Raw genomic sequence first — 27,283 nt, forward strand, 5'->3', positions numbered from 1 at the left:
TGGCCCCCAGCGGGCAACACATTCTCGAGAATTTCCCGCAGAAGAGCCAGTGGCTGTTCTGCTTGTTCCAAAGATCGGAAACATCGGAGAAGGCAATTTATTTACCAACCAAGAAAGCCCCTCCCCCGACCTCGTTAGGTAATTAAACATTTTCCAGGCACATAACCATCACGAGGTAAGAGCTCAGAGAGTGCACTGCCTGCGTTTGTTAGCCTTGTATATTTTCTATAGGCTGGGTCCCCTCCCACCGCTCCCGTACCGCGGAATGGAGAGTTAACGGGGCAGGGTTCCCCGGGAGGTAAGGAGGAACACAGGCTTCGGTTCCCCATCCCCTCGGTCCGAGCCCCACGGCCAGTGTCTGCGTTTTCTGCGCCGCTTTCTTTCCTTTCGAGGTCAGGAGCCGCAGGGCCCACCCGGCTGCACCGCCGGCAGCGGCCGCTTCCTGTCGAGACCCCGGGCTCTGCCTTGACTTTGACCGCGGTTGGAGAAGCCAGGAGAGCAAGTGCGTGGGCCGAGTCGCAGGGAGGACGGCACCGCCCAAGGGCCGGTAGGAGGGAGGCTGGGGCAGCGCGCACGCATCTCCCTAGATTAGAACGAGGCCCCGCGTCGCTCCACCCGAAGCCCGGACGCGAGAGGCTGCAGGGACCAGCGCCGCGTTCGTTGTTCTTGCAGCCGCGGCCGCGGAGAGTGAGACGCGGGCGACACCAGGGCTCTGCAGGTGCGGAGGGTGGTTGGGAGGCGGCGGGAGGTGCAGGGGGAACCCAGCCACCTGCCGCGCGGCGCGGGCGGGAGGGTGTGCTTTCTGCAGAGGATCACACCGGACTCTCCTCTGCCGCGGCCAGCGGGCCGAGCTCCTGACCCTGAACCGTGCGAGGGCGAGCTTTTCAGGGGCTCGGCATGGAGAAGGGCGCAGAGCCTTTGTTGGTGACGTGAAGACGTGGATTTTGCTTTGCCGGGAGAGCCCTGCAATCTCAAGGCCTTGTGGTTGGTGCTGTCTGTTTCAGCTGCCGCGTTCTGTAGATTAGAGATTTCATAGGCGGTGACAAAGACCGAGGCTACGGTGGAATTAGCCAGGGAATTTGGAGTGTCTGGAGCTCCAGTGGCCTCTCTGTGGACAGCTTTAGGCTGGAAAGATGCAACACGGCCTTGTAGTCCTTTTTACCCTCCGCCAGTGCGGTGGAATGGGGTTAGCCTGTGGTTTCAGAATAAGCGACTACTAAAACGACAGGTCATAATGGTCCTGAAAAACAGCAATGATTTCGTTGTATTCTGGGAAAAGAACAGATGCACCTCTGTGATAAAGTATTTAAGAATGATTTTTGGGTAGTGAGATCTTACTACTACTACTACTACTACTACTACTACTAATTATTATTATTATTATTATTATTATTATTATTATTATTATTATTATTATTTTGCAACGTTAAATCACTCATTGTTGACCACTAACACAGGCACTTCCCTTGACAGGGCTCTTAGAGAAGAGGAAAGGAGAGGGGAGAGGTGCTAGTGATGTAGGATAGGATGTAAAGGAAAAATTCTCCAATGGAGTATAAAGGTACAGGTTTGAAATAGTCTGTGAGTTATATCCACATTAACTAAAATGCTTTAAGTGATATCTGTGGAATTAGAATGAGTACTTTTCACTGCTCCCATGTTCTTTTCTTTATTCATGCATCTAAACACAGGCTCCCATCAAACCTAAGGGGAATCATATGAGTTTCTGTTGTTTTTTCCCTTGTTGAAACTGGTCAATTTTCTTTCCCTTCCTCCTAGCCGGGCTACTGATGAAGAGGTATTAGACTCCAAATTTTCTGAAATATATTTTGGAGCAGTCCATACGATTTGAATTTATTGGGATGCATTGTTTGTTTTTTAAAAGTTGATAAAAAAATATTTGACTTAAGAATATTAAAATTACCTGGTGTTTCCATTATGGAAGTTACTGATGTATATGCCTGAGTACCACCACTTTCTAATGAGCAGCTATGAATACTTATACATATTTTTGCTGGAAGGATAAGTCTAAGCAGGTCTGGGTAGTACTAATTCTTAGACCTCCTGACTAACTTTGGCATGGATTTAAAAGGACAAATAAACTGCCCTTTTGACCTGCTTCCAGCTGTCAAGAGCAGTTTAACACAAAGCCCAAGAGCACTCTCCTGCCAGAGAAAGTGCCTTCCTTCTCCAGAAAGGAAGTTCTGAGGAGGTGTTTAAACCATTGAGGGTTTGTAAAATGCAGCGTAAAATTGGCATAGAGATCTGGTAGCAGTATGTCTGGCTTTTCTTCACACACCCCTTTTGTTTTTCAATCAAGTACAGTATGTACTTCAGAAGTTTACTACAAACTAAATGTGTTTTTTGTCCCGCCTGATGCTTTTCACATGAGATTTCCTACTTTCACGATGTGGGCTTTCACCAGCGATTTTAGGTAGAATTTCTATGCCTCTCACTTACTTTCTATGCCTTTACTGAGAATCCCCTCCATCCACCTCCTCCCAGCCCCCAGTCAGGATTGTTAAACTAGGGGCCAACTTTTTCACTAGTCAGAGTTCTGTGACAGATGATCAGATTAGCTAGTAAAAGCACTGAGGAAGAGGAAGATGGAGTAGGCCTGGTCACACAAGTCAATTTGAAAATGATAAAAAAGGAAAGTACTTTCAGTTTATTTAATGACAGTATGTAGAATATATAGGTGTGTGTGTGTGTGTGTGTGTGTGTGTGTGTGTGTGTGTGTGAATTTTTAAAAAAATTCATGTGATTATAGTAAATTTGTGAGCTATACATTTTCCTTTTGATTGGGAAATAAAAAGGAATTTGGAGCCCTAACCGGTTTGGCTCAGTGGATAGAGTGTCGGCCTGCGGACTGAAGGGTCCCAGGTTCTATTCCGGTCAAGGGCATGTACCTTGGTTGTGGGCACATCCCCAGTAGGGGGTGTGCAGGAGGCAGCTGATTGATGTTTCTCTCTCATTGATGTTTCTAACTCTCTATCCCTTTCCTTTCCTCTCTGTAAAAAATCAATAAAATATATATTTTTTTAAAAAAGGAATTTGGAAAACAGTTTGGTCTAAGTGGAAGATTGATTTTTTCTCCTTTTGATATATAACGATCAATAAAGTTTGTGTTGCTTATATAAATAACATCTGTTATGTAGCTGGGTCCAATCAAGTTATTTACCTTTATTTTCTTGCCTCGCATAGTTTTTGCATTTTACTTTTGCTAGTAGAATATGATGTGTATAATTATGTTTTCTGGTACTCTTAGTCCATTTAATGCCATGACATTTTTGTGTCTTCAAATGGCTTTCAAACAGAATTACTTCTGCCCTTTGACCCTTTTGGATGACTTTTACTTTCAAAGATTGAATATAAATGTTAAAATTGTTTATAGAAATAAGCTAGCCTTGATTTTCAATTGAAAGATTGACATAAATGACTCCTGAATAACTTTTTTAGTTAGCAGAATCATAAATACATGCTGATTTATAATTGCTGAACTGACAATAATAATATTTAAGTGTTTGTCAGTTTGCTCTCCACTCTTTTCATTATAAAGAACACTGATTTTTTTAAAAAAAGAAAGAAACACTACTTTTTTTTAGGCTCTTTTGTGTTTTTTATATCATATGCTCTACTCTCTTGCCTGATAATTGGTACATATTCATTTCCTTGGGCAGCTGGAGAGCTGTTGGCTGAGTCCTAGTGTGAAGCAATGGAGGAAACCTTTTGATGTTCAGGGTTAGTTCAAAGGTGTTACTTAGCTTGGGAACACAGGTCCTCTTTGGATTGTTTCCTTGGGAATATGGGGAAGATTCATATGACTTAGTTATTGCTTATGGGAAAAGGATGGAACCACTTCCTATACAACGTTTCCTGCTTGCGTAATTGATGCTGACCTAGTTATGTAAACTAGCTATATGTTTGCCTGACATTTCATCTATGCCAATAGTAGGCCTTAAAGAAAGTGCTTCTCTATGACTAGTCTGCTTACTCTCTGAGATGCTTGTGCAGATAATAAATGAGGAAGGAGGCCAATTTGATGATTGCTTTAAATACATGTGGGCATAAAGAAAAACCAAACATTTTTTTTTTTTTTTTTGGCTAATCCTCACCCGAGTATATTTTTTCCATTGATTTTTAGAGAGAGGGAGAGAGAGAGAGAGAGATAGGTTGCCTCCCACAGGTGCCTCTGGGGTGGAGATCAAACCTGGTACGTAATCCAGGTACTTTCTCTTGATGGGGAACTGAACCCAAGACCCTTCCTTGCACGGGTAAACACTCTAACCACTGAGCCCCAGCCAAGGCCCAACTTGCATTTTATTTCATTCTTTAAAACATTTAATAATGTTTTCAGTGGATATTTGTTCCCTGCTGAGAATGCAGCTGTTTAAGTTTTTTTATATTTGGAAGATAGAGCAAGGGGTGGGGGGGACAAAAGTATCCCATAAAAACTGCAGAAGAACTTTATTCAACACTAGAGGCCCGGTGCACAAAAATTTGTGCACTCGAGGGGGAGGGGGGTCCCTCAGCCCGGCCTGTGCCCTCTCGCAGTCTGGGACCCCTCGGGAGATAATGACCTGCTGGCTTAGGCCTGCTCCCGGGTGGCAGAGGGCAGGCCCAATCCCTAGGTGCAGCCCCTGGTCGGGCTCAGAGCAGGGCCGATTGGGGAGTTGGGGCGCCGCCCCTGTCATGCACAGAGCAGGGCAGATTGGGAGGTTGCAATGCCACCCTCAGTCACGCTCAGGGTAGGGCCGATTGGGGGATTGGGGCACCGCCCCCTGTCACACTCAAGGCAGGGTCGATGGGGAGGTTGCGGCGCCACCCCCTGTCACGCACAGAGCAGGGCCGATCAGGGGGTTGGGGCGCCGCCACTCTCACACTCAGGGCAGGGCTGATGGGGAGGTTATGGCTCTACCCCATCACAGACAGAGCAGGGCACGTGGGGGGGGGGTTGGGGAGCTCCCCCCTATCAGGCACAGAGCAGGGCTGCTCAGGGGGTTGGGGCCCGGCCCCCTGTCACACACAGAGCCGCAGGGCGATCAGGGGGTTTGGGCACTGCCCCCTGTCATGCTGATCCTGGTGCTGGGAGGCATATTACCCTTTTACTATATAGGGTAGAGGCCTGGTGCATGGGTGGGGCCGGCTGGTTTGCCCTGAAGGGTGTCCTGGATCAGGGTGGGGGTCCCCACTGGGGTGCCTGGCCAGTCTGGGTGAGGGGCTGAGGGCTGTTTTCAGGCTGGGAGTGACTGAAGTTCCCAACCGCTCCTTTTTTAATTTTTTTTATTTTTTACTCTGGGCCAGCTTTACCTTGAGGCTTGGCTCCAGCTCTTAGGCCTCCGCGTAGTCCGGCGGTATTTGTTACAATGTTTCTTAAACTGCCCGCTCAGAGGCCTGCAGCTGCAGGCGGGGGACGTTGGTTTCCTCCAAGGATCCTCCGTCACTGAGGCAAGCAAGCCTCATGTTAGTTTCAAGCTGCCTGGCTGCCAGCCGCCATCTTGGCTGACAGTTAATTTGCATATCTCGCTGATTAGCCAATGAAAAGGGTAGCGGTCGTACGCCAATTACCATGTTTCTCTTTTATTAGTGTAGATTGTTTGTAATTTCAAAATTCTTGTTTAAAGGAGGTGCATAAGACTGCAAAATGGCCTAAGGCTGAAGATAGCATACATGCTTTCAGACTGAAACCAAAAGAGTACTTTGCTAATATTTGGTGCACTCTTCAAAATGAATGAGTTTGCTTATCAACACACTTAAAGGTTTTACTTTTTTCTAGATGTAATAAAGCTGCTTTGTGAATTATCTGTACCAATAAGTAGTACTTAGTTCTCTTACCTGCTAGATTGCGTTATAGTTTGACATTTCTCCACAAGTCATCACCTTTATTTGACAGTTATTGTAGCTGAATAAAATTTAACTTTCAATGAGAAGCAAAGGAATAAATAAATACCTCTTCTTGTGTAGTGGAATGTGTTACTTCTCTTAGATACTTGATAACCGGAGATGCTGTCTCCACCTCCTCCAACATTGTCATAAAAGAAGTGAGTTTCAGTCTTTTATACATGATACCAGCTAAAAGACCAAGAGGGAATGGCCTTCTAAGTCTTTTATGATAACACTAGAGGCCCAGTGCATGACATTTGTACACTGGCGGGGAGGGGGGATGGGGAGGGAGAGGTTCCCTCAGCCTGGCCTGTGTCCTTTAGCAGTCTTGGAGCCCTCGGGGGGACATTCTTATCGCTGCCGGGAGGCAGGAGAGGCTCCTGTCACCGCTGCTGTGCTTGCCAACCATCAGTCTGGCTTGTGGCTGAGCAGTGCTCCCACTGGGGGAGGATACTGACCACCAGGGGGCAGCTCCTGTGTTGAGTGTCTGCCCCCTGGTGATCAGTGCATGTCATAGCGACTGGTCATTCAGCAGTTTGGTCCATTTACATATTACTCTTTTATTATATAGGATTCATTATTGGGGGGGGGTGTCTTTATTCTAAATGCTATGAAGTCAGAGCTCATGTCTTTCATTGCTTAAATATCTAGGGGTGTTCTTTGGAACCGCATTCTTTCCTTTTACTTCTTTACTCAGTGAAAGGAGTAATGGCCCTTCCTATACATAGCTACACTGATTTCCAAAAGTTTATTTGAAAATGACTCTTTGAAATCTATAACACAATTTCTTATAGATTCACTCAACTGGGCTTGTTTGTATTGTGTATGTGTGTGCCTTTTAGGGAAATCTATTTTTTCAAACTCATTTTTTATTACGAAATTATTCAAACATACAATTGAGAATAATATAACATCTGCATACCCTCCATTGGCATTATTAAATCTTAACTTCATGCTATGTTTTCAATTAATAAAATAACAGAACAAAGTACTATGGAGATGGATTTCTGCTTAGAACTTGTTTTGTATGGAAAACTGCCAGAAACAGCTTTTCCTGCTGGGTGTAGGAATTCCCCCCTGACCATACCCGGGGGAAGTTTTAGGATTAGCTTTGGGACAGAGTCCAGAAGTGGGGGTGCAGAATAATCATTTCAAAGAAATGTAGTTCAGTCTCTGGTGCTGTCTCCTGCTGTAGTTGCAGGCATGAGTGTAGGTGGGCTCCTGGGGCTGTGTGAGGGGAGAGCCGCCACGGTTAATGTAAATGCACAGATCAGTTGCTCATCAATCAGGGTTGCTGGTCACAAATGCATGCGCCTCGATCCCGAGATCACACACCTTCCCCGGGAGTGTCTACCACAAAGGGAAACTTCAGAACTGGCTTACCCTGTGCCTCTAGGAGTGTTTGCATGAACCAATGTACATATGTGAAGGTTAGTGAATGGAGGAATCTAGGAACATAACAAAGCTTAGATCCTAAGTGTGTCTTTGCTGAGACTGGGACACTCTTTGGGTACAGAACTATCATAAACATTCGATTAATCAGTTATTTTTTCTTCTCTTATTTCTCTCTTGTAAGAAACTTTGTTAGTAATATTTATCCCTTTTCTTCAGAGCAATGGAGTTAATAAAGGGAAGAATATTTATTTATACCCGTATCCTATATTCCTGCTACTTAAAGTGTCGGCCTGCTGGACCAGGCAGGCATCACCAGGGAGCTGGTTAGAAACGCAGAATCTTGGGCCCCTACGCACCCAGACTGAGTCAGTGCATTTTAACTAGATCCCAAGGTGATTGTAGGTTAAAGCTTGATTCTATATGCTATGTGCACATTGTCAAAATTTTATAGAAGTTAAACTCCGAATGGGGTAAATAGTGGGTCATATTTGGTCCGCTATCCTTAGAAGTCGGCTGTTAGGTGCCACATTCTTTAATGCCTTCATTTTTGGTAATCTCTAATAATATATCAGTTATATCCAGAATTGCTGATGGAGTCTCTCTCTCTTTCTTTTCATTTAGTTGCATCATTTTTCTTGAAGACATTCCATTATTGTTCATTGACCTTTCCCTGACTACTGAGTCCTTTGGATTTGAGTTATGTCAACAGCTGCCTTAATTACTTTGGTTAGAAGTGGTGGGAACCAGGTGAGAAGGAGAGTGCTGCTAAGCTCCCGCCTGCTGCAGGATGACCGGCGGGTGACACCCACATGCCACAGCTCCACTTCAGAGCCCAGGTGTTCTCGGTTTGACCCAGATGGTAGTGGGCGTCCAGCCACCTGGGATAATTTTGGGATCTGGGATAACCGCATTGATGAGCCAATTCTGCTACCACCCAGCATTAAGTATGGCAAGCCAATACCCAAAATCAGCTTGGAGAAGGTGGGCTGTGCCTCACAGATTGGCAAACGGAAAGAGAATGAAGATAGATTTGACTTTGCTCAGCTGACCGATGAGGTCCTGTATTTTGCGGTTTACGATGGACATGGCGGGCCTGCAGCTGCTGATTTCTGTCAAACCCACATGGAGAAATGCATCATGTAAGTACGGTGATTTTCACTCTTGAACTTGCAGTTTGCCTTTATGTTTAAACTTTAACCTTGTGGCTAAGATGTTCAGTGTTAATATAGTCACTTGAGTGGTTTTATAATTGTTTCATGAACAAGAACTAGCTTAAGCATTCCATTTATGACTGACAACTATTACCATTTCAGAAACATATGTTTTAACAACTCCCCTGGCAATAGCATTGACCATATTAAATATCAAAAATTCAACAGAGCAAATTTTAAATATCTAATTGGCTTTATTGAACGATTCCTGAATCTAGCATCCCATCAAGCAAATAGAAAGGGCCTCCCAGGAGCTCAACCAAATGGAAGGCTTTTGTAGGCAGAGGGGAAAAGGGATAAGGAAAGAGCAGATTACTTCTCCCTTTGATTAATGGAAAGAGCCTATGTGGCAGGTTACCTCATTTGTGCTAACCAGAAAATTCCAGACTGACCAGTTGAGATTACTATTCCTGGGAAAGGTTGGAACTGCAATTGATTTAGGTATTATTAAGCCTTGCTTTGGTGATGTGGGCTTAGCACAAGTGACTCCATTTTGGGCCTATCGTTTCTTTTAACAACCAGAATCCATGGTACTTGATTTGTGATTATTTCAAGTGAATTAACATAAAGTACACGATCTCATGTGTTATAAGAATCTATTGGGAAACATTTTACTAGTTCATGGCACCTGGTGCTTCCATAAATAGTAATTATACTCTCAAGTGGCATGAATAGCTTTGAACACTTGTTGAAAATAGCTTTAGATAATTGGCATTAGTATGGGGAAATGCATTTAATGTGGGTATTTTGGAGCCCTTTACATAGTTTATTTAATGCAATTAGTATAATGTATTTTTGAGGATCACACTACTGCTAGCATCAAAAGAGGGGGAAACGTGACAGAGTTGTGGTTAGGACTATTTCTTGTCTTCCTGTGTATAGTTGTTCATACTGTTCATTAGTTGATTTAAGCGTATTTTGCCTTGTTCTACAGAAGAACTCAGTGACTTAATTTAATAAGGAAGAACTTGATCTTTCAGGGTAGTATGAGATGTATGAGGCTGCTGCTGGTGTAACATGGTTACTGTTTTACAGCAAACTTATTTCTGATACATAGAGAGTACACTCTAAAATAATAAGCATAGAATAGTAAATCCATTAACAGTTGTTTATTATCATTATCAAGTATTATGTACTGTACATGCTAGTAATTGTAGGTGCAGTAATGATTAATCTTCTAATATGGGAATTTAGACTTTTATTTTAGTGTCCTTAGAGGCTTTATCACTTAGGAGACACTTAAGGAACATCTGAGAGGCAAGCCATGGGGGTCCTTTGTAGGGAGTGACTGCTAGCTAGAAAGACCTGAAGGAGAGGAGATGAGAGGAAGAGGAGACAACTATTGTAAAATGATATTTTGGGGCTCTTTTTTTTCCCTCTCCACAAAGGGATTTGCTTCCCAAGGAGAAGAACTTGGAAGCTGTGTTGACCTTGGCTTTTCTAGAAATAGATAAAGCCTTTGCGAGTCATGCCCATCTGTCTGCTGATGGTAAGTAAAACAATCACATTCCTTAGGGTCCTGGGGAATATCTGGATAAAATGGAAACAATTTAAGCTCTTTAGGGGTGGGAATTTTAATGGAACTTGATTTGTAAAAATGTTTATGTGGAAAATGATTTTATATAAAGAGCCACTTTAAATGCTGTTTGGAATCCAAACTAATGATAGTACCTCCCTTTTAAATGAAATATGTATATTGGAGAATTTTTCAGAAATTGAAGCTTCAAAATGGTTCTGATATTGAAATCAATTTTAAAATATTTTTAAAAACTTTTTAATCTGTTTGAACATTTTATGGACAAGATATCCATACTATGAGAGGGTTTATTATTTTTGTTTAGATGAATCTGATGAACAAATAATTGAAATACACTACCCAGTAATCTCATCTAGTCAGGACAGTTATTGGTCAGGCAAGGAGAAAATTGCTAATTGGTCCTAGACAGGAAAGGACAATGACTAGCACATACTACTTTGTATAATTAGAATGAAGATATTTTTTTCTCTTTCTTCTTAAAAAAACTTGATCTTGGACATTCCTGTTGTAACTAGTGATATTTTGTTTTGTGTTAAACACAAGGTGAATTTAAAATTTTGTGTGCTGCTTGTTCTTAAATATTGAAAGTACGTAAGTGTTTCTGATTTTGACTAAATTTATCAAAACCATTTCAGAAAATGTAGTTAATGTTTTCTAGTTAGCCGGCTCCCATAGTTTTTGCTTATAAAGTTAATCTCGAAAACTTCTGCAACAACCATATAAATGTATGCAGATAGAATGAAAATGAATCATGCAATAATATTAATGTATGTTTGGTTCATCCTTTTGTTTAAAGTGCACCACAGAAATGTCATTTTCACAATTTTCTGTTGGAGTGCCTGCAAATGGCAATCCCCCCACCCCCTCATTCCAAGATAAGAAACTGAAACTCAGAGAGAGACAAAGGGCCGTTGCTGGGGTTTTCCTGGTACTCACTGTGGCCTCTCTCCTGAGCATATTTAATGATGAGGATTAGAGAAAATATCTCTAGGATGACTCATTAAGAGGATTTCCTGCTTTTAAAAAAATTTATATGAGCAGGGGAGAGAGAGAAACATTGATTTGTTGTTCCACCTATTTATGCATTCCTTGGTTGCTTCTTTGGGCATCAAACCCTCAACCTTGGTGTATCCGGATGGATGATGCTCTAACCAACTGACCTACCTGGCCAGGCCTTCCCCCTCATTATTGAGGAACTTTTCATTGTCATAAGCCTCAGAAAAGCATTAGAGTTCATCTTTGTTCAGGGATTCATTCAGGCTAATTTTCCCTTTTATTCTTTTGGACTTTTCTTCCTTCTAATTGGTCCCTCATCTTATGAAAAATAGGGGTCAAGAGAGGGTAAATTTTAGGCATAAGACTATTCTTAATGGGTAAAATATATAAAGGAAAAAGGAGATTTAGACACTTTCTGGTCACTTAATTTTTATAAATGAAAATTGGTATCCATATTGGTATGCTTATTTCTTTCATAACCAGATTGGCTGTATCTCCTACCACGATGTTTACCAGCTATGGTGCAGGTGCTGTGCCCTGGTTGTTCTATAAACAGGCAGAACTTACTGGGCAAAGTTTTCAGAAGAGAATGTTCAAGTTCAACATGGGAATGTGGACAGCAATCCAAAGCATAAATCCCTCATGGGTGCAGCCAACCCTTTTGTAAATGATCTAATCAACACGATGCTTAAAACAATAATAGATTCAGTGTTAAGTAGAAGATCCCAGTCATTTATTTTTTTAAATATATTTTTATTGATTTCAGAGAGGAAGAGAGAGGGAGAGAGAGAGAGAAATATTAATGATGAGAATCATCGATATGCTGCCTCCTGTTGGGGATTGAGCCTGCAGCTGGGGCATGTGCCCTGACCTGGTATCGAACCCAGACTCCCTGGTTCATAGGTCAGTGCTCAACCATTGAACCATGCTGGTCAGGCCCCAGTCATTTATGAAATAATAAATTATAACTAAAGGAAATTCAGAATTTAGGGAGAGAATTTACTTAACTTGCTGACCTTAAAAGAAACTTAGTAATGATGCCTTTCACATATAAATAGAGGTTGTTCAAAGAAATTAATTATAAAAAATGTAATCCATTTCTAATAATGAAATTAAAATGTCATTATTTAATTTAGTTCCTCTGTCACATGCTTTGAGTTAATGATCAGAACTTTCAGCCCTAGCTAGGTAGTTTAGTTGGTTAGAGCATCTCCTGATATACCAAGGTTGCAGGTTTAATCCCTGGGCAAGACACATATAAGAATCAACTGATGAATGCATAAATAAGTGGAACACCAAATCCATGTTTTTCTCCCTTCATCTCTCTAAAATCAATTTAAAAAAACTTTAATAATATTCTAAAATTTATTTTTCATTTAATGGCCATTTGTTTGCAAGTATAATGGAGCAAGTCAGAATAATGCTTAGTCTATTATTAAAAGAAATAAGGTCTATTATGGCATTGTTGTTTTTAAAACTTATTTTGCATTTTTATAGATCAATTAGTCTGTATTTTTTAATAAGTATTTTGAGAACAACTTTAAAATTCTTAATAAGTTGCCAAGGTTTTAAAAAATGGCAAAAATTGCCAGTAGACATTTGGGACCTATTTTATCAAATGTATTAAAGCCACTAAAAATAGAATGTTTTATATTGTTTAACTTTTCAATTTTTGGATTAAGAAAACCCTTAGGCCATTTCAGATTTCAAAGCTATTATTTAAATTATTATTTTTTTAAGAACTAAAGCAGTGTCAGTGTTATGAGAATGGACAATATTATTTTTTAAAATATACATATTTTTGATTTCAGAAAGGAAGGGAGAGGGAGAAAGATGGAAACATCAACGAGAGAGAATCATTAACAATGAGAGAGAATCATTGATCGGCTACCTCCTGCATACCCCCTACTGGGGATCAAGTCTGCAACCCAGGCATGTGTATTGATGGGTATGGAACCATGACTTCCTCGTTCATAGGTCAATGCTCAACCACGCTGGCCGGGTGACAGTATTCTTTTCAACATAAACATGGGTAGGACCAATATTAGTTACATAAAATTGTGAAGTAATTGCAGTTTGCCCTCTCCGGTTTCCTTCACCTTTCTTTTAGCATTAGCCCTATTTTCTCCTTTAATGCTTCCTGTGAGTAGCTTGCAGGTGGGGAATTTTAAGTAGGGGAAACCTGAAAAAAGATTGGTTTAATCATAGGAATGAATTACTAATATTGGAATTTCAGGTACAAATGAGAGGAGTACCCCTCAATCATACTATATTAGCTTTCTTAAGAGAAAGTGAAAATAAAGTAAAAATAAAACATTCTCATCAAGACTTTTAATCCAGTCCTGGCTCAGTTGGTTGGAACATTGTCCTGTGGACCAAAAGGTCTCGGGTTTGATTCCCAGTCAGACACATACCTAAGTTGCACATATGGGAGGCAACCAGTTGATTTAAAAAAAAAAAAAATGACTCTAGTCCAAAACTGTCACATCTGCATAAAGTACTTAAAATGATCCCATTAGCACTTAAAATATTTACTATTTCAGTTTAAACTGGGAGTATTTGAGAAAAAAATAAGAATGCCACTTATGATGAAATGGCAAGACTCTAGCCCAGGGGTGGGCAAACTTTTTGACTCGAGGGCCACAATGGGTTCTTAAACTGGACCGGAGGGCCGGAACAAAAGCATGGATGGAGTGTTTGTGTGAACTAATATAAATTCAAAGTAAACATCATTACATAAAAGGGTACGATCTTTTTTTTTTTTTTTAGTTTTATTCATTTCAAACGGGCCGGATCCGGCCCGCGGGCCGTAGTTTGCCCACGGCTGCTCTAGCCTCTAAGAAATTGTTTGCTATTTTTATTGATTTGTTGACGAATTTTTAATTTACCCTTATTTACAAATAATTAATTTCATCATCATGTTTGAAAATTTTATATTCCATTTACACCAGTCATATATATTTTAATAATTAACCAGCAAGTAAATTCAAATGATCCCATTAGTCTATTGCTTATGAACAAACTGCCACTTAAACCAGATGGTAGAAAACTTAGGTTGTAATTCTGTATGTCCTATGAACTCCTCAGAGTGTTTCTAGATTGCTTAAGGTTTGAAAGCAACAAAACTTCTCAAGAGACAAATGGATAAAAACAGGACGACTTGCTCTGACGTTCAGAGCTGGAGATGGTGACAGCATTGTGAGTCTCATCGGAAACCTCCATGCTCTTCATACTATGTGATCTCTTTATGGAAGAATTTAACGACAATACAACCGGTGTTAGAAAGGCAATGTTTTTGAGTGCCCTTCTTATGCTAGGGGAGCCAAAAGAGAAAAAAAATAGAGATGGCACTGAAGAGATATTCTTACTGTGCTGTTACTGATCTCAGCCCTGACCTTGATTTTGGTGTTCATGTGTCACACATGTCCGGAACACCCATTTTAAATAAATATTGAAACTGTATTGATCTATACATAGTGCTGTTTACACAGTTGCATAATTACCAGGGGGGATGGGGGTTATGCCTTGAACAGTACAGCTTTTACTCTTTCTGTTGCCATTCAAAATCTTGATCATTTTTGTTGTGATATGTTGACCTGCAACACTGGGAGAAAGAGAGAGCTGCAGAAACACCCACTTTATGAATTATATAAAGCTCAAGCGCTCTACTAGCCTTTATTTAAACAATCATTCTACTGAAGAAAAGAAAAGGGCTTCTAGGTGCTAAATTCCTGCATTGAGCTCCATTAACAAATGTGTTTCTCTTTGTATCTGGAATAGGAGGTGCTTTGATCCCTCCTAGGTATATATTTCAGTCTCAGTAACTTGGTGGTATATTGTGGTTCACATCTTCCTTAACTACGTACTGTTTGTCAGATACAACAAATACTGTACTCAGTGCTAGACTTTGAATTTTCCTTCCTGATTTTGAGACAGTTCTGATATTGCTACCAAACGAATATACAGTGCGTGTTTTTTTTTCAACTCAATAAAGCTACTGCTTTCCTCTTATAGGCAGAGTGAGTGCGTGTTGTGTGAGAGTGTATATAAGTACTCATATATGTGTCTGCGTCACCACTTGTGTGTTTTGGTACACATGCATTTGTATATGGCTTTTCCTACCTTGGGAAGCCACAAAACGAAACAGTAAAACTCTGTGATGAGAAAATAGACTTGACTACAAAATACCATCAACATGTGCAAACTGAGTTTTGGAATCTTTGATTTGGCATCTCCTGGAATAGTATGTAATTTGCAAGTGAAGTTTTCACCAAAATAAAAACCCTTCCCCTTATTTTGCAGCTCTTTCCCTGCCCTCCCCTGTGTTGCAGGTTTGTAATGTTTGAGCACAATTCCTGGGTGAATTTCCTATTTGCCTCTGTGCGTGTTATTTGTGGCAGAGAACTGTGCCTGGTCAGCAGCTCTAGACCTGGAGCCCGCGGACACTATATGCTGGGCTTCAGTGGAAAGAGAGACCAGCTTAATTTTGTCCCAGGTGAAGGAGTCCAGCGTTCCTAGCCGGGACTACTGGAAGGTTCCCACATCCTCTTTGCCCCATTAGTTGAGATGACTTGCAGTAGGAAATGTCCAGTGAGTGTTAAGAACTTATTGAAAGATGTCTTAGTTTTATCGTTTTGTTGTTAGCGCAAAAAGTGAGAATTTTTACTTCTATATTAAATGTTAAATAAAGTAAATGTTGATTTAATATTTATATTCTTAGATGCTTCGCAAACCAGAATCAGCAGTTAGTTTTGAAAACTTTCCCTTAAATCCTTGGATTTTGGAACTGTGAAGTTGGGTTGGTGGAAACATAAGCTCTTTGAAATTCCTAGGTGGCAGAGCCATGAATTATAATCCTGAACAGCTAAACTTGAAATTGTCATTTATGAAATTTTAATTCTTTTGATGCAGCCAATTAAAAGGCACTTTTTAAAAAGCTGCTGCTGAGAGTTTAAACAAAGGAGAGGTAGCTAATCTCCCTGGACAGGTAGCATCTGAGTAAATAAAACCCCTCTCTGCTCTTCGAATAATTTGAAAATGTTACAGTGATTAAGCTCTCATGATTCTATTTTATAGTGTTTTGGAAACTCTAGTTAACATTTGTAATACAGACATCACTGATACGCTAAAACTTATATGTTATACAGTGGCGAATACAATTTAGCATTGCCCAGATATTGTTGCTTTGACACAACAGTTCCAAAATCAACAGACAAATGGGAAGATAGAACTATAAATGCTATTTCTCAGTTAACTCAGCATGGATATAAAAGGTTAAAGTAGGCTTTATTCATCTTTTCCCATTTTACTTTTCTGATTAAAGCAGGCATTTTATATATTTTAATAAAAATAATATGTATCTTTCCAAAGTGCATTGCTGGTGAAGTTTTAAAAATTGTCTCTTTTTAAAAAAAATTGCCAAGATTGAGCTTCAATTAGTGAAATCAGTAGCACTTCATTTTTCCTAAATCTACCTTTGAAGGAAAAATCATCTTTGGATTACCACCTAAATATTTTATGTAGGTGCTCTAAAGAATTAACCACATTACAAAAGACAATACCTGCTTTAAATGTCTTTATTTTATTTCATTTCTTCCAGTTTGATTTACTCTTTAGCCCATAATGTCACAGTATTCTCTGTTTGGCAAGGCTCAATGCACCTTAAATTTTTTTTAACAAGTGGTAATAAACGGAGGGCAGACACTGTCAGAAAAAGTCAAAGGAAGATGAAAAAAATGCAGTTAGGATGGGATGGGGGAAATAGTGGTGACCTCAAGCCGTGTAATGTTTGATTTCGTTATTGGTCACAGAAAATTAATATTCTTGGAATGCTCTGGGCTCAGGGCATAACCACGGGAGGAGCACTTGGCAGTGCCGTCCTGCATGTGGACAAAGACGGATTGTGTTAGATCCTTGTGGAGTGTTAACTACACCAAGCTTATGGGAAATCAGAATGAATTTCATCCTTCCCCTCAATTTTCTCCTAATAAAATGATGGCCATAACTTTGTTTCATGGCTGGTACCACAAAGATAAACAGAAAAGGATATAAGTCTTTAACCATTTTAGGATTTTTTTTTTTTTGGTAAACATTTGTAAAATTGAAATAGTTGTAGAAGGTAAGAACATAAAATATAGCTCTTGGAGAGCAAATGATATGCCCTTGGCATATTTTGCTTAGCCTGTTAACTGATATTACTTCCACAGGATAAGAGTAAGAAATGAAAGAGAAAACCTCTGAGTCCATAGATTATAGAAAAGCTGGCTTGCCTGAATGGGCTCAATAGACCTAAGCCATCCTAACTTATTAGCCAATCTAATTAAAATGTAATGCTTTTAATTCTGACACCGGATGCACACACAGGTGTCATAATAATTATTATCAGTTCGTCTCAGCTCTACTTGTTATAAAGAGAGGCCGTTTGGGGACAGTGGTGCATTATTTCCCAATTAGGACAGCAACCTTTTCTGTTTGCATGGAGCCTTGTTACTGAATCAAATACTTCTTTCTCTGCATGCTCTTACTTACATAGTTCATTTGCGTTCCACTGGCATAGCCCTAGTTACATTAACGTGATACATTTCAGCATTAGTTTAACGTGCCTGTGTTTTATTTTGTAATGAAAATTTCATGTCAGATCATTGGACTGTCAATAACTTGCACTCTTTTTCACAATGTTTACAGCAACCGTTATGACCTCTGGGACTACTGCAACAGTAGCCCTGTTGAGAGACGGTATTGAGCTGGTTGTCGCCAGTGTTGGGGATAGCCGGGCTATTTTGTGTAGAAAAGGAAAATCCATCAAGCTGACCATTGACCATACTCCGGAGAGAAAAGATGAAAAAGAAAGGTACCACCTCCAACTGATGAGGACGTTTTTTATGTCTACTTCATGGAAATGCATCCTTGCATTTTAAACTGACCTCATGCTTAAATTTAACCGTGCCTTGTTTTTTGGTCTTAACTTCTTCTTGATCAGGATCAAGAAGTGTGGCGGTTTTGTAGCGTGGAATAGTTTGGGACAGCCTCATGTGAATGGCAGACTTGCGATGACAAGGAGTCTTGGAGACTTGGATCTTAAAAGCAGTGGTGTGATAGCAGAACCAGAAACGAAGAGGATTAAGGTAAGAAAGGACGTGTAAACACTTGCTACACAGGCAAGGAATGAAAGCAGGTGTCTCCAGCTACAAGCGTTCTTGGAAACCTTAAGCGAAGCCAGTAACTTTTGAAAGGGAGTAATTAAGGGGAGGATAGAGAAACTTTCCAGCGAACATAAGATACCACCTTCCAGGCCCACTGTATGAGGATGTGTTTGGTTTTGGTGTCACCCACTGTGGAATTCTCATAGAATGGCGCCCCTGCTCGTCCTCACCGGCACCTGATGGATCGTGTAGCATCAGCGCCACTTGGAAGCTAACCTGACTTTCCTTTCCATCACACTAAAGCATCGCGTTACCTCGGTTTCTGTGACATCCTTCGACTGCTACTCATTAATGTCCACATTACCCGACACATCCCAACATTTCCCTCTCTGCAGCCCCTGTCCCACGCTAGTACCTGGCACAGTGTAGTGGAGGCTTCCACTGATGGTAGCAAACGTTTGTTAATTAACAGAATGATTTCACGCATGATAGATAGCCCACTTATACTTGTTTTCTCTAACAAATACTTATCCAGTGTTTACTATATGCCAGGCTCTTCAAAATAGCTACTACTGCCCCATTTTATAGAGAAAACAAATCCAGAGTATATGGAGCCCAACTTACCTCTGTTTGCTCAGCAGAAAAATAGAGGCAGGTTTCTAACTCGGAAGCCTGGCTCTAGAGACGGAGCCTTCCACCATTACAGCTTGCAGCTCCTGGCACCCCGCCATCTGGCTGCTTCCTTTGTGGTGTTACTAAGTAAATGTTAGGTTTGTCCTTGGTGGTTGATGCTAAATGTTGCTACTTTTGCCCTAAATACAAGCCTTCATTTTCACTCTGTTTGCCTACAAGCTGTAAACACAGATGACCGCTCAGCAAACAAATCTTCGAATTATGAAGATTGTTCCAAGGCCGAGTGTAGTTTATAATCCTATGAATTTGGTTTTATTGTAGCTACATCATGCCCATGACAGCTTCTTGGTCCTCACTACGGATGGAATTAACTTCATGGTGAATAGTCAAGAGATTTGTGACTTCGTCAATCAGTGCCATGATCCCACTGAAGCGGCCCATGCAGTGACTGAACAGGTGATACAGCTGAGCTTCTGCTAGAAAAGCCCCCTGGGGGAAGGTGTGGGGAGGGGTGGGAGAGGACAAACCCAGGTGCCGGTTTTGGTACCGCCTGGAGGGGCCCCCACAGACTTGATTTCTTTGAATCTTGTGTTTCAGCTCCAGTGTACAATTAATTTTACACTTGACTCTGTAATATTTCCAATTTAAAACATTTTTACACCCTAGCCGTTTGGCTCAGTGGTAGTGTTGACCTGCGGACTGAAGTGTCCTGGGTTCGATTCCGGTCAAGTGCTCGTGCCCAGGTTGCAGGCTCAATCCCCAGTAGGGGGTGTGCAGGAGGCAGCTGATCAATGATTCTCTCTCATCATTGATGTTTCTATCTCTCTCTCCCTCTCCTTTACTCTCTGAAATCAATAAAAATATATTTAAAAAAAACACAAACACAAGAAAACATTTTTTACATTTCTCCCAAATAGTTAATTAAAATTAATATGCCAAGAAAATATGCTATGTTTATTTTTTGGCTTTGTACACATCTTGAAATAATAGTAACAGCACATAGTAAATTATAATGGTAAATACTAATATTGCTTACTATGTGTCAGATACTCTTCTGTTGATATGTACCTAGTATTTGACTCACTAATTATCACAATGACTCTGTAAGGTTGGAACTAGTTTTATCTCTTTCTAATGAATGAGGGAAACTGGGGCACGGAGGTGAAATTGATTTAGTCAAGGTCACAAAACTATTAAGCTGCAGAATATTTGTTGTCTGTTGGGCTTCAAACTATAGATTAAGCAATTTGTATAGACAGCAATTTGGACAGCCAGTTTCCCAAGTCTAATCCCTTGACTATTAAATTAGACTCTCCAAGTCATTACCCAATATAGGAACACTATAGCATATCAACTTCTGGTTTCTGAGGATGGGTGTGAAAAAAACAAATACCAAAAGGTGTGCGGATGTGTTGTATGTCACTCTGTTGGTCAGAGCTAAAATTTGGAAGCTGGATAATATCGGCTGAGAAAACGTAAAATTTCCATGTGTTGTGTAATATCTTTTTGGATAGCTTTTTAAGTTAGAGCCATCACCGATCATTAGAGGCACAGTTTAATTCAACAGCTATTTTGGCATTTCCTGATTTTTTTACATTTTCAATCCTGGAGTCAAATTTGGTCGAAATTTTTTTTTTTTTTTTAGAGTTTAAAGTGAAAGCGAGTTTACTAGTGAAGCTATGGGACAGAGAGATGGCTACTTCACAGGGAGAGCAGCATGGCTCACATTTTAAGTATTAATATTTGTAGTTGAGGCAATAAGACATTACTTAAAAAGCATTATTTGCTCAAAAATAAATGGGTAAGCATGAATGATTCACTTGGTTACTATGTGTGCTCATGAGATTAAGAAAACAGTCCCAGTTTCATTGATGGTCACTTCCTTCCTATTTTTCAACTTCCTGCCTTGATATAATGTGTTCTAATTCATGAGGACAATGTAATTTACAATGACTGCACAGCATTCGACTATATATTTGAGTACCACAAGTCCTTTAACCGTTCCCCTAATCAGCAAATTTAGTTCATATTCACCTTGCCCTTTTGTAGGGGGAACACTATAATAAACTTCTTATATCTATTTGTGCATATCTATTTTCTTCAGGTATTGTTTTCTTAGGTTAAAGTCTTATAAGTAATATTGCTAGGTGAAGAATACACAGTATTCTAAAGCTTTTAATCTTTACCAATTGCCCTTCAGAGATATTCCAACTTACACTTTTCTAGTATGTTTTATAGCTTATATTTCTCATCAGTGTACAGCTTGCTTTTTCCATTATCTTATACTGGAGCAGTGGTTCTCAACCTTCTGGCCCTTTAAATACAGTTCCTCATGTTGTGACCCAACCATAAAATTATTTTCATTGCTACTTCATAACTGTAATGTTGCTACTATTATGAATCGTAATGTAAATATCTGATATGCAGGATGGTCTTAGGCGACCCCTGTGAAAGGGTCGTTCGACCGCTAAAGGGGTCGCGACCCACAGGTTCAGAACCACTGTACTAGAGGCTCGATGCATGAAATTTGTGCAAGAGTAGGCTTTCCTTCCACCGGCTGCCAGCAGGCACCCGGGACCCGGGCTTCCCTTGCAGCCCCAGCTTCATCCGGAAAGATGTCTGGTCTAATTAACATATTATGCTTTTATTATTATAAATGTATGCTTGTCTTTTTCATGATTATTGTAAGAACTTGCTATATACTAATTATAGTAGTACTTTGTCTGATAGTGCAATTTTTTTTCTGTCTTTCAATTTGTTTGTAAAACTTTTTTACTTTCTGAAGCTTTTTCATCAGATATTTTGATCAACCCTTTCCTTCACAGTTCCAGCCTGAGGCTATGAGGTCTTTTGAAATACATTTGCTATTAAATATAATCCCAAGTACTTCTTACCATGCTGATTATCTCATTTGCTGTTTGAATTAATTCCTGAAATTGATTTATAGTTCTCCTACTGTATGAAATTTAGTTTATGCCACCTTTTCATTTTGTAGGGAGCATAAACTTTCTTGTAGTTATAACTTTATACATGTCCACTTCCTTAGGTTATTATTTCTTTAGGCTAAATTCCTGGAAACAGAATTGCTAGGTAAGGACTAACACCTTGTGAATCTATACCTTGTATTAGTTCCTATGCTAAATACTTGATAGATATTTTCTTCTTCGGGAGCTGCATATCTTATACCTTAGTCCACTGGTGTTTCTGTTGCCGAAATGGCTGCAGTGGAATATAGTCAGTGTGGTTGTTTTGGGTCATCTGTTATTCTATGTGCAATCTAATAAACTGGGCATTGACACCCGGTGACTGATACTGCTATATGTATATATATGTGTGTGTGTGTGTGTGTGTGTGTGTATAGCTTTTTGCTTATTTCTAAGACTCATAAAAAAGGATAAATCTAAAACATTAAAGCATTCTATATTTCAACTTGCTATGTAATATTCTATCTATTAAAGAGGGAATATGCAAATTGACCCTCACGCCATCACAAAGATGGTGGCATACACAGCCAATAAGGAGGGAATATGCTAACTGACTGCCCCGCCCTCAAAGATAGTGGTGCCCAAACACTGTGACATAATTGGGTTAGTAACTGTGTGAAATCAGTTTGACTTGCCAAAGGAAGGATGATATCTCTTCGTACAGACTCTGATTTCCAGTGTTTTTCTCTTCCTTCCTGCCAAACCCTGCAGGCAATGCTGTATGGTGCTGAAGACAACAGTACGGTCATCGTGGTGCCGTTTGGTGCTTGGGGGAAATACAAGAACTCCGAAATCAACTTCTCCTTCAGCCGAAGCTTCGCCTCCAGTGGACGATGGGCCTGAGTGCTGGCTGGGACTTCGAGTTTCTGTGCAACAGTTTTTCACTAAGTATATAAAGAAACTGACTAGATAAAAACGTCAACTGTACCAGAGTAATCCTGTGACTCCCTAGATCAGTACACAAGTGAGTGTAAGCTTAGTGACCATTTACACAACCATTAACCATGTCAGAAACAGCCGTCATATTTATGTTCAGCTGTACATACTTGGTATAAATATATGTGTAATTCAGTTACTGCGAGTTTCTGAGCTGAGTGAGCACATGAAAAGTGGTTTGATGTACTTGCTGAGTACTAAATTTCTAATTTTAAAAACTCTTAGGCAGCTATGAGTTTCTTTTGATCGCTTTTGTTTATCCATTTGAACAGGTTCTTGTCTTCAAATTCTTTAATAGTAGTCAGTATTTTTCACAATTCCTCAATGTATTGTCAGCAAATGTTTTAATTTTTAATAACTGTACCAAGGAATTAGTGTGAAAACTGAGTTCTCTGTGACTATATTTTGTATTCTGGACCACTTAACTGGTCAGTGTAACAATGTGAAAGAAATTAATTCAGATAATATGACATGCTAAATTGTATACACATTTCTAAACAGTGCACTTGTATTTTTCAACTGTGTCACAAGGTCCCCCTTCTTCCCCAATTCATTCCTATTCTGCAGCTAAGAATACTATAGAGATATGTTTATTCCTTCATATTAGAACAGAATGCACAGGCTGAGTCCTCTGGTCAAAGCTATTCAAAGTTAAATACCAATGGTGTCAAGTATCTTGTATAAAGTTTCATTTGTTGTCTCTAACTGTTTTTGTATATAGTATGTTTATGTCATTTTTGTATAGACTAAGCAATTTGGATAATTTGTCAGTAATAATACCATATTGACTGATACTGCTATATGTATATATGTGTGTGTGTGTGTATAGCTTTTTGCTTATTTCTAAGACTCATAAGAAAGGATAAATCTAAAACATTAAAGCATTCTATATTTCAACTTGCTATGTAATATCCTAGCTATTAAAGAGGGAATATGCAAATTGACCCTCACACCGTCACAAAGATGGTGGCATACACAGCCAATAAGGAGGGAATATGCTGACTGCCCCGCCCTAAAAGATGGCGGCACCCACAGCCAATAAGGAGGGAATATGCTAATTGACTGCCTCGCCCTCAAAGATGGCGGTGCCCAGAGCCAATAAGGAGGGAATATGCTAATTGATTGCCACACCCTCAAAGATGGTGGTACCCAAAGCCACAAGATCGTGGCACCCAGTCCCCTTAGCCCCGCCGGGATGGCAGGCGCGTGGCAAGGCTGGGCCCACCCCCAGGCAGGCCTGGCCACTCCACTAGCCTGCCTCCAGAGTCCCCCAGTCCCCTCAGCCCACCAGCCGCCCAGGGCCGGCCCAAGGTGCAGTCAAGCCTCAGCTGCCCAGGGCCGGCCCAAGGCACAGGCAAGCCTCAGATGGTGGCTGCCCATCTGCCCAGGACCTCCCAAGGCTCAGGTAACCAGGGCCGGCCGAGGCTTGCACTGCCAGCAGTGGCAGCAGCAGAGGTGTGATGGGGCATCGCCTTCCCCTGATCGCTGGGTCGCCTCCCATCCCTGAGGGCTCCTGGACTGTAAGAGGGGGCAGGCCGGGCTGAGGGACCTGCCTCCTCCAGTGCATTAATCTTCATGCACCAGGCCTCTAGTCTATATATATAAAAGCCTAAGCGACTGTTACAACCAAACGACTAGAACAACTGGAATGACCAGTCGACCAGTTGCTATGATGTGCACTGACCAACAGGGGGCAGACACTCAACTCAAGAGCTGCCCCCTGGTGGTCATTGTGCTCCCACAGCCAACCTCCCATGGCCTATTACCCCATCCAACTGGCCAACCTCCCGTGGCCCCTCCCCCCTGCCATCTGGCCCCCTGATAGGCTCTGATCTTGGGGCTGGCTTGTCATCCTCCCAGGTTCCTTCTCCCTGGCCAGCCAGCCCCCTGATAGGCCTCAATTGCTGGCCAGGCCGAGGGACCCCACCCATGCACAAATTTGTGCACCAGGCCTCTAGTAGGAGTATAAAACTATACTTCCTTATATTTGCATGTAAGTTTGCTGTTAAAATGTGAATCTCTAAATGTGTGTTTGGAATTATATCTGCAGTTTATTTCTGCAGACAGTGTAAATTTGTTATATGTGTGAGTGTACATCCATATGTATATTTTGCAGTAACATAAAATTTAAAGGGAACAATCCTGTGTAGCTCTTTCAACAGTTAGCTTTAAATTATTGATGTTTATATCTAGGGACTCTTGACAAACTGAGGGCGGTTTTAATAGTGGAGAATCAATGGTTATTAGCAGGTGAGATAACATTAAAAATGGCAGTAGGAGATATCTCATAGTGGGTGATTAGGTGGAAAACCCAGAGACAGAACCAGCATGTTGAAGCTATGTTGTTACATGGTAACTTGCCTATAAAATTGGATGTAGGAAAATACTGGGTGTTAAGAATACATGGTGTTTTGCTGTAGAAACAAAAGAAAAACCAAAAAGATAAATTTGGTACAGTATATATCTTCAATAGTTTTGGGGGTTGACCTTTTTTCTTTCTTTAAGTTTTATCTGAAGGCTTAGTAGAAGGAAGAAGGCCCAACATATATTGTTCATATTCTCTCACCTTTTTTGGAATGGGAGAAAATAAATCTAAAACTCCTATATTAATTAGGAGTTGTTCTTTGGGGAAAAAAACAAACAATAAAGAAGTATCTCAATTTTTTTTGCCAAAGGAAGTTTGGTGAAAGAAAGAAAAATATCACAGGAAAGGATATAGCCTCCTACTTGTTGTCTGAGCAGTGAGGACTCCAAGGTAGACGAGGAAAGCTGGAAAACTTCCTTGTTCTTTTTGAGTCAGATCTGTGGAACATAAAAATGGGACCTACATTTCGGAGTATGGAGCATTTCCAAACTAACAAGGGAGTAAAAACTCTAAAGCACAAAATGATATTTAGAGATGTCAGTTTCATTTTTGTTTTGAATTCTTCACCATTTTTCTTTTACTTTAAAAACTGAAGGTGGGAGTGATGTTAGCAAGTTCAAAGGTCTGAGTCACCAATGTATTGAGGTGGATTCCAGGTTTGACAAAGAAAAATTTATAGGGTTGGTCAGGCTGTGCTCTGCTTCACCTCAAAAGCTTTTAAAACCCCAAACTGGTTACCTTGGACTAAGGCATGAAATATACTTGTGTTTGTTTTTCAAGCTACTGTGTTGAAGGACAATTTGCCGATTAATATAATTCATAACAGATAAGCATACACGGATTAGTCTACTATTTGGGAATTGTGCAAATGGAAGTAAATAAAAGGACTTCTATAGTTTTTTTTACGTTAAAGCTAAATTTGCCATGTGGCTATTACCACGTGGTTTAGGTATGGTGTAAATTATTTTAATGTACTTAAGCTTAAGTCATTTGTATTTAAGTTTGCCTTTCATTTATATGTAGTATATAAATCATCTTTCTAAAATGTGTTGCCAAACTTTATTTGCCAACATTTATTTGGCAAAATTATCTTGAAATTGTGATTTTTCACAAGTTAAGTACCTTACACAAATGCTATCCTGCTTTCCATCAGCTGTTTGTTTGCTGCATTTCTTTCTGTATAAGTGCTTCAAAGTCTGATGCATTTTTTTTCTGGAAAAAAATATAGTTTTGGAGGGATCAGTTTTGAATCTCTGTACTCTATGATCTTGAGTTCCAACCTTTAAAACAATTACTTACTTTGAAAAATTATTAGCACATAATTTAAATAGAAATTATTTTTTCAAAGAGGAATTCGATTTATCTTTTTTTTTTTTTTTTTTTTTTTTTAGAAACTCGGCAGGGAATGAGTAGACCTATGCTAAGTCTTAAATATCAGGACATTCAGTTTCCTTTCTAAGAATGGACAAAGATTTTATTTCATGGTCATATGACAGTAAGAAAATGCTTCAAGGCAGGGTGGGGGAAGGGATGGTTAAAGTTTAGCAACAAACAATTCAACATGTATTTTCCTTTAGTACTTCAATTGTTCACATACTCATGTCCGAAAAGTGACATACATTTTTGGTTGGGTTACAGTTTCTTGTTAGATTCACTTATCTGGATGATTTAACAGAAATAAAAGGCTGGATTGTGATGACCTGCCTGTTGATTTGGCATCTGGAAGAACAGTTGACTCTCTGGCAGCTCCCATTGGTTATTAGATGGTTGAAACGGTTCATTGATGGTCATATCGAGTGTTCTGGGCTGTGAAGTCATGGAGTTCCTCCACCTCCAAGAATGATTCATCTACCACTGGCTTCCAGTACATCATATAGCAGCTTGGTATGTCCAAAATTAATTTCTGCCGAATTTCTCTGGTACACATTTGTTTCATAATTTACCAAAGTGCTACTTGGGTGTATAGCCTTTCTTATAGTGAGCTTATGTAATTGTTGCTTTGAGCATTGTTTTAAATGTATCTATTGAGTAACTGAACAGACTGAAATTACATATCTCAGTGTACAAGACACCAGTTTAATAAAATACATGCATCAAACACTTTAAAATTCAACTGTGTTTATTTGGCATCCAGACTTACCAACATTTATTATGTGACCCTGTGAACACTAATAGAGTCAATGAATGTTTGCAAACTTCTT

At 40.2% G+C, this 27,283-nt stretch overlaps 1 protein-coding gene across 4 annotated transcripts; it reads left to right on the top strand.

Moving 5' to 3' along the window:
* On the top strand, positions 1–27,182 carry PPM1K (protein phosphatase, Mg2+/Mn2+ dependent 1K). 4 transcript variants are annotated; one of them, XM_059665712.1, is made up of 7 exons: positions 1–175; positions 7,900–8,417; positions 9,878–9,978; positions 17,707–17,872; positions 18,002–18,146; positions 19,119–19,253; positions 22,493–27,182. In XM_059665712.1, the coding sequence occupies exons 2-7, from the start codon at positions 7,978–7,980 to the stop codon at positions 22,622–22,624; spliced, it is 1,119 nt and encodes a 372-aa protein (XP_059521695.1). In that variant the 5' UTR covers positions 1–175; positions 7,900–7,977; the 3' UTR covers positions 22,625–27,182. The 4 variants fall into 4 exon arrangements, with proteins under 4 accessions (XP_059521695.1, XP_059521704.1, XP_059521723.1 ...); XM_059665721.1 differs by lacking the exon at positions 1–175 and adding an exon at positions 181–298; XM_059665740.1 differs by lacking the exon at positions 1–175 and adding an exon at positions 557–718.
* Positions 27,183–27,283: the final 101 nt, after the last annotated feature.

Source organism: Myotis daubentonii, chromosome 1 (genome assembly GCF_963259705.1).
Source record: "Myotis daubentonii chromosome 1, mMyoDau2.1, whole genome shotgun sequence".
Lineage (NCBI taxonomy): Eukaryota > Metazoa > Chordata > Mammalia > Chiroptera > Vespertilionidae > Myotis > Myotis daubentonii.